This window comes from Alligator mississippiensis, chromosome 6 (genome assembly GCF_030867095.1).
Source record: "Alligator mississippiensis isolate rAllMis1 chromosome 6, rAllMis1, whole genome shotgun sequence".
Classification (NCBI taxonomy): Eukaryota; Metazoa; Chordata; order Crocodylia; family Alligatoridae; genus Alligator; species Alligator mississippiensis.
This window is the reverse complement of record NC_081829.1, coordinates 19,961,975-19,980,261: the sequence shown is the minus strand read 5'-3', so window position 1 is coordinate 19,980,261 and position 18,287 is coordinate 19,961,975. Positions and strand designations below refer to the sequence as shown.

The window sequence follows — 18,287 nt, the reverse complement described above, 5'->3', positions numbered from 1 at the left end:
GGTACTGCCCTTTGCTGCTGCTATGCAGCCATGACAACCAGTGGAACAAAGTGACTAACACCCGCAGCTTGACTGATTCCAGTGGGGTCTGCAGGAAGAGATAGAAGATGAACTGGCACAAGTGGAGCCTCCCTCGGGGTTCGATGCCTTTATAGACCCATCAGTTTGAATTGACTGTTATCTCCAGGAATGGAAGGAGGAAAAAATACATTCCCTACCCATGCTTGTGGGGCTCCAGGACACAGACTTGCCAGCTGCCCCAAGAGAGGGGACGAGGAAAACAAACCACCACGTGCCTGGTAAGGGGGGCAGGCTTGTAGTAACCACAGATTCCCCTCACTCCCTCTGCAGTGGAAACCCACAGAAACCTGACCCTCAGAGCCTTCAGTCACAGCTATGCATCTACCTCCAGGTCCTGGGTCAAATCTACTCACTTCCGGTCCTGCCTGCTGCCCCAGAATCCAGTAAGGCAGTTAATTTAATCAACAAGGCTGATTGACCCAGGCCTTTTAAATCCAGTTACAGTGGTGGTCCAAGCTAGGGACCATTGGGACCATAGACGGCTCCCCTCTGGCCTTGTGGTGTGAGAGGCCACCACTGTGGAGGTGAACATCCATGGGCACTGCAAAACCTTGTGTTGGGAAAGTCTGTTTCATTCATTACCCCTTGATTCTAGGATTTCCCTACCTTGCCTTCCATGACCCCCAGGTCAGGTGGAAAGCCCAGGAAGCTCACTTTTGTTCCAGCTACTGTTGCAACATTGCTGGACACCCGGGATGTTTGCCTGACCTGCGATTCAAGCAGGGGTATTGACCACTGCCAACCCCCGTGGGGCTTAGTTTTCTGAGACCATATCCAGCCTGCCCCCCCAAAATACCAGGATTACGCTGACATATTTGAGAGAGAGAATGCAGTTCTTCCGCTCCCCTCCCTCACCAGAATTACAGTTGTCCCATCAACCTACTGCCTGAGGCCAAGAACCTGGTGGGGTGTATCTGTGCCATGTCAGAGCCATAACTTGCTACCCTCTGAGCAAGGAAAACCTGTCCTGGAGGCTCATAAGGAAGTCTGTCTCTCCAGCAGGGACTCCTGTCCTAGTCATGGAAAAAAAAAAAAAAGAAAGGGGGTTTGCTTTTGTGTGAACTATTGGGCCCTGAACAAAGTCACCATCTGCAGTCAGTGTCCCCTACCTCTTGTCTCGTCCACTGATTTTAAAACCACCTGCATATTCATCAAACTTGACCTCCAGGGAGCATGTAACCTGAGGTGAATCAGGGCCAGTGATGAATGGAAAATTGTCTTCTGGCTTCAATACAGGCACTTTGAGTAGTGAGTTGTGCCCTTTGGGCTCATCAGTGCCTCATCTACTTTCCAGCACTTCATTAACCATGTGCTGTGGGACCTCTTGGACTAATTTGTCATCACTAACCTGGACAACATTCTCATTTTCTCAGAAGATGCTGATCAACACCCATCACGTGTCCAGGAAGTGCTTGAGGGGATGTGCCACCATGGCCTTTTTGCAAAGTTGGAGAAGTTTGCCTTCAACCAAACCTCCACCAAGTTCTTTGGCTTTATTTTATCCCCAAGGGCTTAAAAATGGACCCGCAGAAAGTTCAGGCCATCCAAGGGTGGAAAGCATCCTGGAAGGTCAAGGAACTTCAAAGATTCTTGGGGTTTTCCAACTTCTACCAGCAATTCATCACCAACTTTGTCAGATGATGGCCTCTCTCACCACACTGCTACATAAAAATATCTAGTTTCACTGGTCTCTGGAATCTCAACGGGGCTTCAAGTATCAGAAGCAGGCCTTCACATCCACCCTGTGTTACTCCATTGAGATCCAGCCTTGCCCTTTGTAATGGAAACAGATGCCCCCAGTACTGCAATAAGCATAATGCTCTCACTCTCCACTCTGTCAGCAGGAATGGCCAGCCTAGCTGTGGTCTGCTGACTCTTCATTTTCCCCATATAAAGACTCAACCTGACCCAGGACTATTTTTGCCATTCCTTCTGGCTTGCTCCACAACTGCTCTCTGCTTGATTTCCTGGCTTCTTGACTTGACATGCTTCTTGACTCCTCTGTCTGCTGTATCTCCCAGCATCTTGACACCTTGATCTCCAAGTAGCCTCAGACCTGGCCAGCAATACCCCAGCGTGACAGTTTGCTGATTTAACCAAAATATCAGCAATGGGTATAGTCCACTTTCTGCAAATCTCTAAAATTTCAGCTGTTTAAATTCTTGAACATAACTGATCAGGGGAACAAATAGGCAGACCCAAGACTACTTGTAATTTAGCAAAGTCTTGGCCAGTAGAATTTTAGCTTATTGGAACAGAGGCATAGTAAATACTCAAAGGACATCTGTTTCTCATGCATTTGATTCTGAAAATATCAAGTTGATCCAGTTTGAGTACTGTCTTTGCTTGGAGAATGTAATCAATATGGGGACAAACTCTGCCCCTAGTTACTGTACTGCTATGAGGTTGGTGAGGATATATAAGCATGACTCATGGCTTGCATTCTGTTTCCCAGTGTTCACTTTTCTCTTCGTTTTATCTGTCCATGGTGCAGCAAGACTTAATGTACTTGGAATTCCTGGCTTGGAAGACCCAAACAAATGCAAAACAATAACATATTTTACACGAGCAAGCGCCGCAGCGCTGGGCACTTTGAAAAGCACCCAGCACTGTGATGCGTACAGCTGTATAAGCAGCAAAACGTACGTCAGCGCGAAGAGAATGGTGGCAGTGTGCTTTTGAACTAAAACCCCTCAGAGGTACTGAGTTCAAAAGCTCACTGCTGCCATTTTCTGCATGCTGATGCTCATTTTACTACTCATACAACTGTGTGCAGTGCAGCTCAGTGTGTGTCGGCTCACGTGTGAAACAGACTCAATTAATTGAGTCCGCTTTGAAGTGGTGGATCTCCGGCGTCTTGCAGGACAAAAAGGTACGTGTATAAATGCCCAATGGTGTCAACACTGTTGCTTCAGTGGCACTCCCACTAGAGATGTGTTTTTGCTAATTAGTAAAGAAGAAACCATGCAGTTTTAAGAGTCTCCCATCTGTTAGCTCAGTAAGTCTTTGCTTTATGTAGCAGGTCCTTAAACAGCCCCTCAGCATAGGCTTCTGCTATGCTGAAGATAGCAGTGTGCTTAACAGTGGCTAACTGGAGCACATGCAGCAAGGCTAGTTTCTGGAAATTCAGTGACACTGACTTTGGTGTGGACTGGTTATTCATTTCCTTTCTAATTTGCAGGTGGGAGTGATGTCTTTAATCCCTCCACTTTAGGAGAAAAAGAGAAAAAGAAATCCCCTGAGCAAAGCACAGAAAAAGCCCCCAAGCAGCTTGGGAAAATCAGTCTGTTTGATGATGATGATGATGAGTTCTTTGTGGAATCAACCAAGACACCTTCAAGTTCAGGTGAAAAGTCTTCAGAAAACTATAAAAGGTCATAGATGGAAGCTGGGGCTTGTACAGACATATGAATCCCTAAATCCATCCCTTGCAACCAATGCTATTTCCTCCTATTCTATTTCTGTATTATATAATCCCTGTGTGCATTACTACCAGTGGTGTCTTCATGATTTTTGGCAGCTCTTCTGCTGGCAGCTTGCTCTTCCTGTTTTGTGTCTCTCTTCTGGCAGATGTTTTAGTTTAAAGCAACATTTGTCCTTGACCCAAGTGGCGTGGGTCTAGATGGTCATGTCTGTTCACTGGAGCATGGGAGGGAAGTTGCCAGTAAACAGGCTACCCACATAATACTTCACTTCCTGAGGTAGACCAGTCCCTTCCCCCCAGCTTCTGCTATCCATTGCTGTCATTTTCCTCGCTGGAAAGATCCATGCTGCCTCTAATTTCAGTCTGTCCCTTGATTAATAACACTTGGTGACTTCTAGCCAAAAAAGTAATTACTGAGTTTGAATATGTTACTTTCTTTCCCTGACAAAGTCAAAGCTGCTGTTGATCTCTTTGATGATGAAGGAGATTTATTCAAAGACAAATCTGGAGTTGTTCCTGCACCTGTCAGTGCACCTAAAGAAGCTGAAAGCCATAAAGAGACTGTTGTGGAGAAAAAGGTAACTGGGTAGAAATGAATTTTTCCATTGCTATCAAAAAGCTAATCTTTGAGGAATAATTATCACTCTGGCTCCAATAGTGGAGGGAGTTTACCTCCCAGAATGGCATGGAAATGCTTTGTCTCTGTGCATTCAGGACGTGTCCAAAATGCATTCAGTGCTACCCCTCATAGAATCACAGGGTTGGAAAGGACTTCAAGAGTCATCTAGTCCAGCCCCTTGCATAAATACAAGGTGCATTATTCCTCATGTCTTCAACTTTTTGAAGGGACTGGCTTTATGCTCTCAATCCCTTAGCATTTTCCATATGCAGTGAGAGGTGTTTGGACACTTAGAGGCATTCCAAGCTATAATAGTTATGCAGCTGGTACAGGGTGTGTCATGGTGACAGCTGTGTATGTGATCTGTTAATGCAGTAAAAGCTGTTCAGCATAAACTGCACTCTTCCGATCACCAAGTTAAACTACCCTCACCAGGAGTTGGTTCATGCAAGTTGCCTCTTAAACGGGCAGATTTTCCTCTATTGGCCAGTTGTCCAGGCCCTGCCACAGAATCCTACGTGTGACTCCTATTGAAATGGTTGGTGGTTAGATACAAAAAGATGACAACCAGCATTTGAAATAGTTCTTACCTTTTCCTCATGGCTACAGTGGGTTTTGGAATCTCTTGCAGCTGGGTCACTAGTTTCATATATTTTTATCCAAAGCTTTCCAAAAGTCGGGTAACTTTTGAGGCGTGGTAGCAGCTTGTCTTCTAAAAAGGAACCTGAGATGCTCTGTTCATGCTTGTTTTTTGTTTTTTAATGAATGCTAATATGTGGGTGTTTTTCTGTTTTGAAGAGTCAGCCAACTCCCACAGAAGTGCTCAAGCCTTCAGTTGAAACGCCACCCAAAAAGCAGAGAGGCTTATTTTCAGACGAGGAAGATTCTGAAGTGAGTACCCTGTTTATATGAAATGCTGTGGGGCCACAGCTTATAAGAAATGACTCAGAAAGTCTTTAAAGTGAACCAAGAATTAGAGAACTTGGCATGCATTTCTACTGCCATGTTCTCTAACACTTCTTTCTCTTTAAAGACTTCTCAAGTCATTGCTTATAAGCAAGGTATGGGAGGTCTGACGTGGGCTTTCACCTTCCATAAACTTTCTCTGAGCAAGAGCAGATTTCCCAAATTTTAAAAATTCTCTTTTTTGTTTCTGATGTATATGTAAAAAAGAATGAGAATTTAGACAGAAAGAAGCAGTAAATGAGGAGTCTGGTTGTTTCTGTTTTGCGGATAGATGGAACAAACCATCTCTGGTTCAATAATACCAAAGTCCTTGTTTAAAGGAAAAGAAAGGCTAAGAAATTTTTTATTACACCAATTCACATGGTTGGAAAAAGACATCAGACTCACCCAAAGAACCTTGACTTGCTTAAAGGAAGAAACATGAATATTTCATTCACTTGATTAAAAACAATTCAGCCTGTTTGCTCTCTTATCACTTCATTTTGACAAGTGACTGCTTTTGGCTTTGGCAGGACTTGTTTTCATCTAGTCAAATGGTGAAATCTCTACCCACTAGCAAATCAACAGCAAAAGCCCCACTCTCTTTCTTTGATGATGAGGATGAGGAGGTAAGTGGTATTTCTCAGCACCTCCTGGTGAAATACTTTTCATTTAACTCACTTGCTAGGCTTTTATAAATGGCCACTGTTTCCTTACTAGGATTTATTACTGTATCATGGCTGCAGGACATCCCCATCCTGTAATGGAAAGCATGGTGTCTAGGTGACAAGGGGATAGCTTTTATTTTTTTATTGTAGAACTGTGCACTTCTGTCTAGAGTTCTGCATTTCTGGAGCTAAAGCAAAGGCAGGTTTTCATTCCTTTACAGATAGGGAAACTGAAATATAAAAGTGAAATAATTTGCAATAGCACCAAGTTGTCACTTTGAAAGGCACATTTTGCCTTTTATATGTAGTTGCTAATTGGTTCATGTTGTTCATATTTCCGCATATGCTGTGTTTGTGCCCCAAACTTTTCATTAGAATTGGAGCTGTACTAACCCAGGGAAACAATTCTGTACTCCAAAATAATAGCCCTCTATCTTTGGACCCCTAACACGGTTACCACACAGTTGTATCCTGAGGCAAAACTGAGGTAGGCAGAAAGCTGCAGTAGGTTTAGTATTATGCAGATTTTGGAGCAAAGAGCCTTTAGCTGGAAGGGGGCTGCTTTTAAAGTGCTAGACTTTAGGAAAGCTGATCTCAATGAACTCAGGCAATTAGTCAAGGACGCACTGCAGAGTAGGAGTTTTGAAGGGATGGGAGCCCAAGAAGGGTGGCTGTGCCTTAAGGAAACGATCCTTCGGGCACAAAGCAAGACGATCCCCGAGCGAGGCAAAAGAGGGAAAGGGGCCAGGAGGCTTCCTTGGCTGACCAGAGAAATCCAGGGCAGCCTAAGGGCCAAAAGGGGAGCACATAAAAAGTGGAAACAAGGTGAGATCACTAAAGATGAATATACCTCCTCTGCTTGTGCTTGTAGGGAGGCAGTTAGACAGGCCAAAGCTACCATGGAGCTGAGGATGGCAACCCAAGTAAAAGACAACAAGAAATTGTTTTTTAGATATACTGGGAGTAAAAGGAAGGCCCAGGGAGGAATAGGACCGCTGCTAAATGGGCAGAAACAATTGGTGACGGACAGGGGGGACAAGGCTGAACTCCTCAACGAGTTCTTTGCCTCAGTGTTCCTAAGTGAGGGACACGACAAGTCTCTCACTGGGGTTGTAGAGAGGCAGCAGCAAGGCGCCAGACTTCCAAACGTAGATCCTGAGGTGGTGCAGAGTCACTTGGAAGAACTGGATGCTTTTAAGTCGGCAGGCCCGGATGAGCTCCATCCGAGGGTGCTGAAGGCACTGGCCGACATCATTGCAGAGCCACTGCCGGGAATATTCGAACGCTCGTGACGCACGGGCCAAGTCCCGGAGGACTGGAAAAGGGCCAATGTGGTCCCCATTTTCAAGAAGGGGAGGAAGGAGGACCCGGGCAACTATAGGCCAGTCAGTCTCACCTCCATCCTTGGTAAAGTCTTTGAAAAAATTATCAAGGCTCACACTTGTGAGAGCCCAGCAGGGCAAATTATGCTGAGGGGAAACCAGCACGGGTTTGTGGCGGGCAGATCGTGCCTGACCAATCTAGTCTCTTTCTATGACCAGGTTACGAAACGCCTGGACACAGGAGGAGGGGTGGATGTCGTATACTTAGACTTCAGGAAGGCCTTTGATACGGTATCCCACCCCATACTGGTAAACAAGTTAAGAGGCTGTGACGTGGATGACTACACAGTCCGGTGGGTGGTGAACTGGCTAGAGGGCCACACCCAGAGAGTCATGGTGGATGGGTCGGTCTCGACCTGGAAGGGTGTGGGCAGTGGGGTCCCGCAGGGCTCGGTCCTTGGACCGATACTCTTTAATGTCTTCATCAGTGACTTGGATGAGGGAGTCAAATGTATTCTGTCCAAGTTTGCAGATGACACAAAGCTATGGGGAGAAGTGGACACACCGGAGGGCAGGGAACAGCTGCAGGCAGACCTGGATAGGTTGGACAAGTGGGCAGAAAACAACAGGATGCAGTTCAACAAGGAGAAATGCAAAGTGCTGCACCTAGGGAGGAAAAATGTCCAGCATACCTACTGCCTAGGGAATGACCTGCTGGGTGGCACGGAAGTAGAAAGCAATCTTGGAGTCCTAGTGGACTCCAAGATGAACATGAGTCGGCAGTGTGACGAAGCCATCAGAAAAGCCAATGGCACTTTATCGTGCATCAGCAGATGCATGACGAATAGATACAAAGAGGTGATACTTCCCCTCTATCGGGCGCTGGTCAGACCGCAGTTGGAGTACAATTCTGGGCGCCACACTTCAAGAGGGATGTGGATAACCTGGAGAGGGTCTAGAGAAGGGCAACTCGTATGGTCAAGGGCCTGCAGACCAAGCCCTACAAGGAGAGACTAGAGAAACTGGACCTTTTCAGCCTCTGCAAGAGAAGGTTGAGAGGCGACCTTGTGGCTGCCTATAAGTTCATCACAGGGGCACAGAAGGGAATTGGTGAGTATTTATTCACCAAGGCGCCCCCGGGGGTTACAAGAAACAATGGCCACAAGCTAGCAGAGAGCAGATTTAGATTGGACATTAGAAAGAACTTCTTCACAATTAGAGTGGCCAAGGTCTGGAACGGGCTCCCAAGGGAGGTGGTGCTCTCCCCTACCCTGGGGGTCTTCAAGAGGAGGTTAGATGAGTATCTAGCTGGGGTCATCTAGACCCAGCACTCTTTCCTGCTTATGCAGGGGGTCAGACTCGATGATCTATTGAGGTCCCTTCCGACCCTAACATCTATGAATCTATGAATTTTGGACCACGTCGGTTCTAGTTGGACTGTTAGCAGAAGCTTCCAATTGCATAGTAAGCCATAAGAAAATGTACTGGTTCGCTTGGCTTTTTGCAAAAAAGTGCTATCCAAGGATCAGCGTTCAAGTGGAAAAACTCCTTTTAATCACAGGCAAAGTCTTACCTGGGCATGTGATGAGTTCACCAGGTATTTTGTTACAGTTACAGTAAAGCACACTATTATTACAGATCAAGATCCTTGTCTCTTGCCTAGGAACAGCAGTGCCTCATACTTTTGCTTGCCCTGCCCTATTGGAATGAGTTCCTTCTCCATATCTATCAAATACCAGTGCTGAAGCCTATGTGCATGTGTCTGCTCCTCATCCACTGCGCAGCAGTTTTGTGATTGCTGGTCAGTCTTGTATTGCTAGCAATAGTACCTATGCCCCTATAACAGAGAAGCTTTTTCCAAGGCCAGGCTTAGTTGAGAAGCTTTCAGTATATCAAACAATTATTTGTGGATGGCATGCCTGAAAACCATTTGCTCCCTGATATTTGATAGAAGCATAATTTCCATAATCAGCTCAGCATAGTTTCTGAGAAACAAATAGTAATGAGCTCTTCCATGCCGAAAACGAGTTACTTTTTTGTGTTAATTCTTTTAAGGATCTTTTTAGTATTTCTGGCAAGAAGCAACAGTTGAAACCACCCCAGGAGAAAGCAAAACAACCGGAGCCCCTCAAGAAGGCATCCAGTTCATTGTTCAGCAGTGATGAAGAGGTACTGTAGAGCGGAATGCATTTCAAAGGGTGTTGCTGGTTTTTAGACCTCTGAAAGGTGAAATGTAAAATTTTGGACCAAATAAGTGTTCTTGTAACTTCAGCATGGGTTGTTAAATGTCTCTTTCTATGTGCAATACCCCTTCCAACTGTTGTAATGCCTTCTTACAACTTGAAGGGCTACATTTGATTTTGGGCTCAGATTCACCATGCTAGCAAGATACCCTGTGGTGGGAAAAACTTGTGAAAGAAAAGATTTTTAGGGAGATGCTGAATAGGAAATTGAGTGGCAGACTCTTGTCAAAAAGGCCATTTTGACTTAAAGATGTCCAGGGGGAAGAAAAATGAAGGTATAGACTAGTGGCTCTCAACCTTTGCAGAGTCTGGGCATCCCTCCAAAACTTACTGGAATGTGCCAGTCTGCCCAGCTGAGAACTATGGTTGCATGCAACTTATCTTTATTGGTTCTCAACTGGGTGCAGTTGCCACCATGTAAAACTGATGTATACATCTGCTACACAGTCAGACCAGGAAGGGCCACAGCACACACATGGTGGTTCTTTATTAGGGTTTTCTCACATAAGGAAGGACTCAGTTTTTGGAGTAACTTGTTTCTTTTTTTTGAGAAACTGAGGGATAGGGAGAACAAAATTTGAGTCTTATAGAGGCTAGTCAGGTGAGACTATGTCAGGGATCCAGGAGCACTCCTGGTCCTTATTTAGAACCAGAGAGCATTGTATCTTCAGAAGACTTCCAGTCAATATCAACTTGAATGTCAGCATACACCCAGACATAAGATCCCCCTAAAATGTAAATAGTTTGAATGAAAATCATGTTTCTGCTTTAATTTTACCATATTTCACTTTATCTCTTGTCACTGAACTGCTGTCTCTCCAACTGATAGCTCCTTTCAAGGTAGAGAAGGTAGGCATATTGAATGTAAGAATAAAGCAGGATAAACTTGAAAGCTTCTATTTCTTAGTTGTAAAGAAGAAAAAGGGGGTAGCCTAACAGTATTTCTAACATTAGAAATAAAAGGACATGTAAACATGAAGAGAGTCGATCCAAGAGATGTGTTACAGTCTACATTAATGCAATCTTTGACTTAGTTTTGTCCTGGAAAGTCCAAGAGATGTAATTGAACTGACAAATCAGTCTTTCAGAAAAGTGTCTCCAGGCAGCCAGTCGTAATAGCAAAGGTGCAGACTTTGTTTTTAGTATGTCAACTAAGGTAATGAAAGTGTAAGAAGAGCTGAAATGACCTATAACAAATTGGAACTGTTATCTTAATAAGCCTCTTTTTTAGGACCACTGGAACCTCACCCAGCAGGCTAAATCAGTTTCTGAAGACCAAAAAAGGAAACCTGCAAAATCTAGCAGTGCAGTTGATCAAGCTAAAGCATCAAAAAAGACAAGTCTGTTTGCAGAGGATGAGGAAGAAGATTTATTCACGATCACTAAAGACAGGTAAAAATGCTTCTCCACAGAGAAGCATGTTTCTTTTAGAGTCTTTGAAATAGAGCTTACCTGTTTCAGTTGTTTCCCAGAGGTTTTAAAAGATTCCCTTCCTGAAGGGTTAAAAGGCCTCGATTTTCTCAAGAGACTGGGCTCCTATTGAGTATCTTTTGAGCTCAGTTTGTTCTCTGTTGCATGTGTCTGTCATGCAGGTATTATGAGGCATTGACTGCCTGGTTTCATCATTGAATGTGGGCCTTCACTTCCTGTGCCCTAGCAATACTGCAACAATTGTGATTTACAGCAGTTGGAGAACACAGTCCTTTTCCTTTAAGGAGCAAGCTGGCTGAGCATTCTCAGTGAAGTCCTCTCAACTCTCCTTAAACCAGGCTAGCCCAAATGTTTTTGGTCTGTAGGGTACATTGCAAAGTTTTCATGTTTTCTGAGGTTTTGATGAAGTGATAGGGTTGGTAGAATGGGGAGAACAGGTGACTGATTTGCTCCGTTGACCTCCATCCAAATAAAATCAATATTTTAAAATGCACATGAGTTATTTTTTGTGTAAATAGTTTCTGAAATGGAAGTGCAGCCCTGGCTTTGCTGCTGTTCCATGAGTTTTATGAATTTTCTAGCTTCCTACCACTTAAACACTTTCATATTAGAACAAGTGTGTCATAGTCTGAAAAATGATATAATAGTGCATTGGACTTACTGATGAATTATGTATCATTCTTCAGTTTAAGAAGGCACAGTCATCCAACTGGAACAGAATCAGTGTTATGTATGGGATCTGAGTGAATTACCCAGTCAGAAATAGCATAGCCAAAATGATAGCATGAACACCTCTGTAGTCTGAAATGTCTGGAGGCTGTGCTGCTGATGCTTACAGATGTCTGGCAGTTACAAAATCTGGGGTGAGTTTGTAAATGGGACTAAACTTTCAAGGACTAATTAAATTAGTAATGTTGAGGTGGAGAAAACATTGTGTTAGAATAGTTGAAAGGATTTCCTCTTTCTGCAGTACTATAGCAAAGTCCCTGTTCCCAGCTGAATAGGAGATACGGATTAGAAAGCTCTTGAAGTCTGTATGAAATCATTCTTGAAATCTCCTACAGTTTTGGAAAAGTCCCAAGACACTAATAGCCTAGCCCTGTGCTTCCTGGTGCAAGTATGGAGGTGAGGATATTCTTTGTGGAGGTCAATACACTCCTGTTTTCATCAGTCGAGTAACTGTGCCTTTCTACTCTGCTCAGCTTGCATGAGTGCACAACTACTGCATGAGAGATGCTCCTGCGATTAGGAATAAAAATGTCTTTTTCCCTGGGAAGAATACTCTCGAGTGAATAAGATTAGACGTAGGATGCCCTGCCAAATGAAGCAGCAGGTCTCACTATCTACAGAATACCTTTTCCTTGCTGCTCTTTGTTGAGACCTCTTGATTTTTTTTTTTCTTCCTTTTATGCTTTTTTTTTATGGATGCCAGTCTGATTCTGTGTTGTAGCATTTTGTCATTTTAAGCATGTCTAAGGATGTGTTTTTTGCATTTCGTTTCGTTTCGTTTTGTGTTTTCTCTCTGGTTTCAGTCGGAGAAAACCCCAGAAGGCTTCTCTTTTGTTTGAAGATGATGCAGTCGATGGAGAATCCCTCTTCAGCTCCCAACCACCATTTCTTCCTTCAGCTACTACAGCCACAATGGTACTTCTCTTTCTAATTTACTGACTGGCATCACTTGAACTTGCTAACTGCTGGTTCCACATTTTTAAACTATAGTTGTTTCAACAGACTTTCAGTAGGCCTAGAGCTGAATTTTAGATTTAAATTATTTGCCAGCATCAACTTATTAAATTCTGAAATGGAGTCTGAATGCTGCCCTTCCACAGCCTGCTCCTGATCAGGCTGTGCTGTGAGTATTCATAGATTCATAGATGCTAGGGTCGGAAGGGACCTCAATAGATCATCGAGTCCGACCCCCTGCATAGGCAGGAAAGAGTGCTGGGTCTAGATGACCTCAGCTAGATGCCTATCTAACCTCCTCTTGAAGACCCCCAGGGTGAGGGAGAGTACCACCTCCCTTGGGAGCCCGTTCCAGACCTTGGCCACTCGAACTGTGAAGAGGTTCTTCCTAATGTCTAGTCTAAATCTGCTCTCTGCTAGCTTGTGGCCATTATTTCTTGTAACCCCCGGGGGTACCTTGGTGAATAAAACCTCACCAATTCCCTTCTGTGCCCCCATGATGAACTTATAGGCAGCCACAAGGTTGTCTCTCAACCTTCTCTTGCGGAGGCTGAAGAGGTCCAGGTGCCCCAGTCTCTCCTCATAGGGCTTGGCCTGCAAGCCCTTAACCATACAAGTGGCCCTTCTCTGGACCCTCTCCAGGGTTGTGAGAGCTACTTGTTCAAGAAGCTCTCAGTTCCAGGGTTCAAGTAATATTGCTGAAAAGGTTTTTAGATGCCATTCTTGGGAGGAAATCCTGGTCACCCCTGTAGTAGTCAGTGATGCAGCTTTTATTTGTTTCAACAGTTTCAACAGGACCGGAATTTTGGGTCAAAGAAACCCAGAGACACTACCTTGCAGGTAGAGGCCTGTTTTATGTATATTCCCATTTTCTGTGCCTCATGGTGGTAGTTGTGTGTTTATTCCACAGGAAAAAGCAAAAACTGCACAGCCATCACCTTTGTTATTTAATGAAGAGGAGGAAAAGGCTGATCTGCCAGAGGTGTTAGAGACTAAACTGCCAGAAGAGAAGTTGGAGCGTTTAGAAGAGCCTCTAGCACTTCCTGAGGGCACTGGAACAGATACTGCTAGGCAGCAGGAAAAACAAAAGGTAAGGGATAATCTTATTTTAATGGAATTTTAGCAAATCTTTGTTTAAAAATACCTGAGTTACGACAATTCTGTTAGATTCCTTCCCTGAATTGTTTTATTCTTAACAATGAAAGCCCCTGTTTAAAAAATCAAGGGTACAGCCTCACGTGTTACCACTCAGATGGCAAAATGAATAACTATTAATGTTTCATAGTTACCTCAAGTGGAATGCTTCAGTATGTAAAAGCTTCAGCCACATGGACTGTCGTTCCTTAAGCATGTGAGCTGAACAGACTGTACAGATATGGCCACCCACAAACTGTACTTCAAACCCAGTAATGGTAGCTCTGCTGTTGAAACTGTCCTAGGGATGTATCGTGTTAGAGTGCACTGGGATCATGATTCTATTAAAACCATGAGTTTCTGCTTTTGGAAGCAGCATTTCCACAGTGCAGTCAGAAAAGGGTCAGCCAAGCATGGATCAGCTTCCAACTGCATCAGTTGCTGTATGAGTGAGATTTCCTGGGCAGTGACCACCCGGAGTTCTTAATGCTGCTCCTAAATGTTTGTGTTTCTAGAAGATTTCATTGAGCACCTCTTTGATTTTGGTGCTTTTTACATCAAAGAATCCTAGGCTGTTTAAACTAAATTGTACATTGCGCCACTGAAATATAATAGTCTTTGAAATTGAACAGTAGTGCAAATATGGAGAAAAATCATGATGTACAGTAGTGTTAAACTTAAGGGCTACTTTGTATAAGGGCACTGAAGAAAACTTGTTTGGTGACCTATTCCTTATGAAATCCCTTCATGCAGTAGTCTGCATGGCATTTCTTTATCTGTACCAGAAGAATGAATTGCGTTTTGCTGTTTGCTCTGGTACTGGCTCTCAGAATTCTGGACATGGCAAGTATCCAAACCAAGAAGGTCTAACAGTTTCAGGTAAATTGAACCAGTATCTACTTCTGTTCTGCCTTTCTACAGTTGGAGCCTGCATCGCCTTTGGGGTCAATCAGTAATACCGATCTGCTTACCGCATCACCACCCCCATTAGAGAAGGAAACCAAGAGTCGGGGAAAGAAAGCCCTGAGCTTGTTTGAGGATGAGGAAGAGGAGAAAATGGAAGATGAAGATATCAGTAAAAATGCACAGACCGAAGTAGAAAAGGTGAGTAATTGACTCCTTTGATTTTTTTTTTTCCCATAGAAGTCGTCTCTCTCCAACCCCTAACACTGGAGACTTACTTCCACTGAAAACAAGGGTGGGCAAAATGGTGGATCTGGCCAGCTGCCAGACTCCATTTCCCAGGAGCCCCTCCCCCACATGCTGCTGCAGCAGTTTTCTATGGAGACCCCAGCAGTGGCGGCACTGACAGCATGGGGCCAGGGTTTCCATGGAGACCGGCCCCAGCAGCGCTGGCACGGTGCATGGATGGGTGGGGAGCTGCTCCGTGGCTGCGGCTGGGGTCTTGCAGGGGTGACAGCATGGTCTGGAGCTGGCACAAAGCTGCGATCTACTGCCTGCACACCCCCTGGGGCGTGTGGGCAATGGATTGCAGCTCTGCCTCCACTCCAGACCACACTGTTACCACGGCAAGATCCCAGCTCTGGCCACGGAGTAGCTCCCCGCCCAGCTGCATGCCCTGCCAGTGCTGCTGGGGCTGGTTTCCATGGAAACCTTGGCCCCACGCTGTCACGGTGCCGCCACTGCTGGGGTCTCCATGGAGACTAGCAGCAGCGACATGGACAGGGGCTGCTGAGAAATGGAGTCTGCCTGTGGGCTGGACTTCGCCTGCTTCTGCCTTAGAACCACCTACCATCCAAAACCAGTCTTTCTGTGGCTTGAGTTTATAAGCTTTTCAAATGGTACAAGATAGTAGTCTCTTTTCTTTCATGTGGCATGCTTGCCCTTGCCTTCGCTCTGCCTCTCATAACTTTTTTTTTTTTTAACTAAATCTGATTCTGAAGTATGCCTAGGCAGTGTCATGTATATCAGTTAAAATTTAATACCGTTTTGTATGCTTGTGATTGGCTTGGCTCACACGAAAGGAGGTGGGTTCCTGACATGGTTTTGAGATTACTGTGCCTGCAGGTGCTGAGAAAATAAAGTTGTTTCTGAAACCTTCCCTAGCTGATCCTACTCCTTGCCATATACTGGGGCAAGGGATCTACCAAGAGGAGTCTCTTTCCATGAAAGAAGAGATTATATAGGAAAGGGTCTGACCTAAGATGCATGATCCTACAGTCTTAGGGTTAAGAAGGATGTTTAGGAGCCATCTAGTCCAACGTCCTGCACGGATGCAGGATACATTCTTGGATATCTCAGATAAATGCTTACCCAGGTTTCTTCAAATCCTCCAGTGAAGATTCTACTACTTCCTTAGGTAGCTCGTTCCCTTTTCCTACTGTTCTGGCAGGGAATTTTTCTTGAGATTTAATTTCCTGTGCTGTAATTTTACATTCATTGCTTCGTGTCCTGCTCTCTCTTCCTCCTCTTTTTTTATGCAGCCTTTAATATTTGATAACAGCGATCACATTCACCCCTTTCCTCCTTCAATCTTTTTCTCCAGCCTAAACATACCTAGTTGTATGTGTTTCAGCAGCAGCATCTCCCCCAGCACATTTCTATACTCCCTTACTGTGGACTGAGTCACCTTGTGCAGCTACTGGTGAGGCTTGACCAGGAACAAAGTGTGACTCTCCCTTGTGCTTCCCCAGCCCCTCCTGGCTCTGCTGTGCTAGGGGCAGTGTCTCATTGTGGCATACTTAGCCCTGTTACTGGGGAGAAGGAAGGACGTGCTTGGCACTGCTGCCCACACGCAGCACACTGTGGCATGCTTTCCCCCCCCCCCCCCAAGTTTGCTCTCCAGATTGGCTGCAAAGGTCTGAATGGTGAGGGTGGGGGTTGGGAAGTGTGTTTTGTGCCTGTCCCTGGCGGTGCACGGTTGGACAGACACAAGGCCTGTTGGCAGCCACTGGAGCTGCACGTGCGACTGGCTGTGGGAAAGTGGCATGGGGCGTGGTGGCGGTGATGGTGATGGCAAATGTCTGTGCAGGTGCCTGAAAGTGGTTGTAAATTGAATTACTGCCTGATTAACAGGGATCCAGGTTTTCTGTTTCCCATGGGGAAAACAGAGTAAATCGCGGATTTTGCCTTTTACCAGAGACAAACGCGGATTTCTCATTTTACCAGAGAAACCCATGAATTTTGCCATTTTGCAATAAGCTCCCTGCAGGCTGGCAGAATTCCAGCCAGCAGGGAGCTGGGAGGGAGCAGGAGAAAAATGGGGGGTACATGTGCATGGCCCCAGAGCAGCTCCAGCAGGTAAGTGGGCGGGCAGAATGGGGTTGAGGCCCCTGTAGGGAGGGAGGGAGCTGGGCAGGGCTGGGGCTGCTGCCCATCCGAGTGGGGCTTGGGGCCTGGGGCTGCAAAGCGTGGCTGCATGGTGCTGGTGGGGAGCAGGACGGGGCCACAGGTTACCTGCCCTGCTTGCTGCTGTTCCCAGCCGCTGCCACCGCCCCCCCCCGCCATGACCTGGTGTGGCAGGGAGTGGAGGAGCCACATGGAAAACCTCCTTGCCACATCTCACTGCCCCGGTGACACCTCCTACATGCAGGGCTGCAACGTCGGCAGCAGCATGAGACTTCACCCCTCAAAGCAGCAGCAGGCACTGGAGGTGCATTGCCAGGGCAGCGCAGGGGGAACTCACAGCAATAAGGAATCCCTGCGCGGCCCCACTGTCCCCAGCCATGTTAGGTTGTGCCCTTTGGCTCCAGAGGCCCTGGGTGAGGAAAGCAGGGTGGGAGCTTCAGCCCGCAACCTGTGCCTGTCCTTGGTACAGATCTGGGGGGCCTGGGTCTTTCCTGCCCCCCAGGAGTGCACACGGCAATGAGGAACAGGCCCTCCCTTGGATGAGCCACCTGCGGCCCTGTTCTGCTCCCAGCTGGGGCCCTGCAGCCTTGCATTGTGACCCCAGTCTCCAAGTCCCGCCCAGCTGAGCAGCAGCCTTAGCCTGTGTCTGCCCTGGGTACAAATCTGAGGGGCATGGGTCTCCCATGCCTCCTGGGAGTGCATGCAGCAGTGAAGAACTGCCCTGCCTGAGCCTGCAGCAGGGGGGGAGTGGGAGCAAGGGGCTGTGGACCCATGTCCATACCCCTGGCAGCTGGGGGAGCAGGGCCTGTGGTTGGGGGCCAAGGGGCACCAGAAAGGCGGGGAGCTGTGGTTGGGGAGTGAGGGGCACCAGCAAGGGTGGGGGCGGGGCATAACTTTAATCATGGATTTTGGGGTTTTTAGCAGAGAATTTGTGGGGTTTTTTTTCCTATAAATCAGGGAGAACCAGGATCCCTGCTGATTAGTCTGCTTCTGGGCCTTCTAGCCCAGTGGGGCACCTTTGGCAGTGCAGTTGCTCTCCCTGCAGGGCAGCAGGGCTCTGTCCTACTCCCAGCCACTCCTTTGACAGTCACACAATGAGAGCTGCTGGGCTCCCATTGTCCCAGGACCCAGCCCAACCTGGGCCCCATTCACCCCTGCCTTGCCCCTTCCCCCACACTCGCCTGCTGGGGGGAGTGTCTGTATGCTTCTACATTTGTGCCTGCACCCGCATCTGCGTGTGTCTCTCTGCATCGATGTGTATGTCTGTCCAGCTGCTGCCCATCTGGCAGCAGCAGGCACATGGTGTTGCGTGGATCTTGGGGCAGCAGCAGCAGGGTGCTAGAGTCCAGCCTGCAGCAGCAGCTGCCTCTGCCCTGCACATATATCTGGGGGGCACGTGACCCCCAGGCCTCCACTGGGGTGTGCGCA

The 18,287-nt window shown here is 46.4% G+C and overlaps 1 protein-coding gene across 3 annotated transcripts in view; it reads left to right on the top strand.

Moving 5' to 3' along the window:
• Positions 1 to 18,287, top strand: part of WASHC2C (WASH complex subunit 2C) — a 57,152-nt gene that overhangs the window by 20,367 nt on the left and 18,498 nt on the right. For all 3 annotated transcript variants that reach the window (XM_019499449.2, XM_014605091.3, XM_006272752.4), the window contains exons 14-22: positions 3,263 to 3,427; positions 3,956 to 4,083; positions 4,923 to 5,015; positions 5,603 to 5,698; positions 9,115 to 9,228; positions 10,534 to 10,694; positions 12,266 to 12,377; positions 13,327 to 13,506; positions 14,472 to 14,654. In XM_019499449.2, the coding sequence (XP_019354994.1) occupies positions 3,263 to 3,427; positions 3,956 to 4,083; positions 4,923 to 5,015; positions 5,603 to 5,698; positions 9,115 to 9,228; positions 10,534 to 10,694; positions 12,266 to 12,377; positions 13,327 to 13,506; positions 14,472 to 14,654 (1,232 nt within the window). The remainder of the gene's footprint in view (positions 1 to 3,262; positions 3,428 to 3,955; positions 4,084 to 4,922; positions 5,016 to 5,602; positions 5,699 to 9,114; positions 9,229 to 10,533; positions 10,695 to 12,265; positions 12,378 to 13,326; positions 13,507 to 14,471; positions 14,655 to 18,287) is intronic.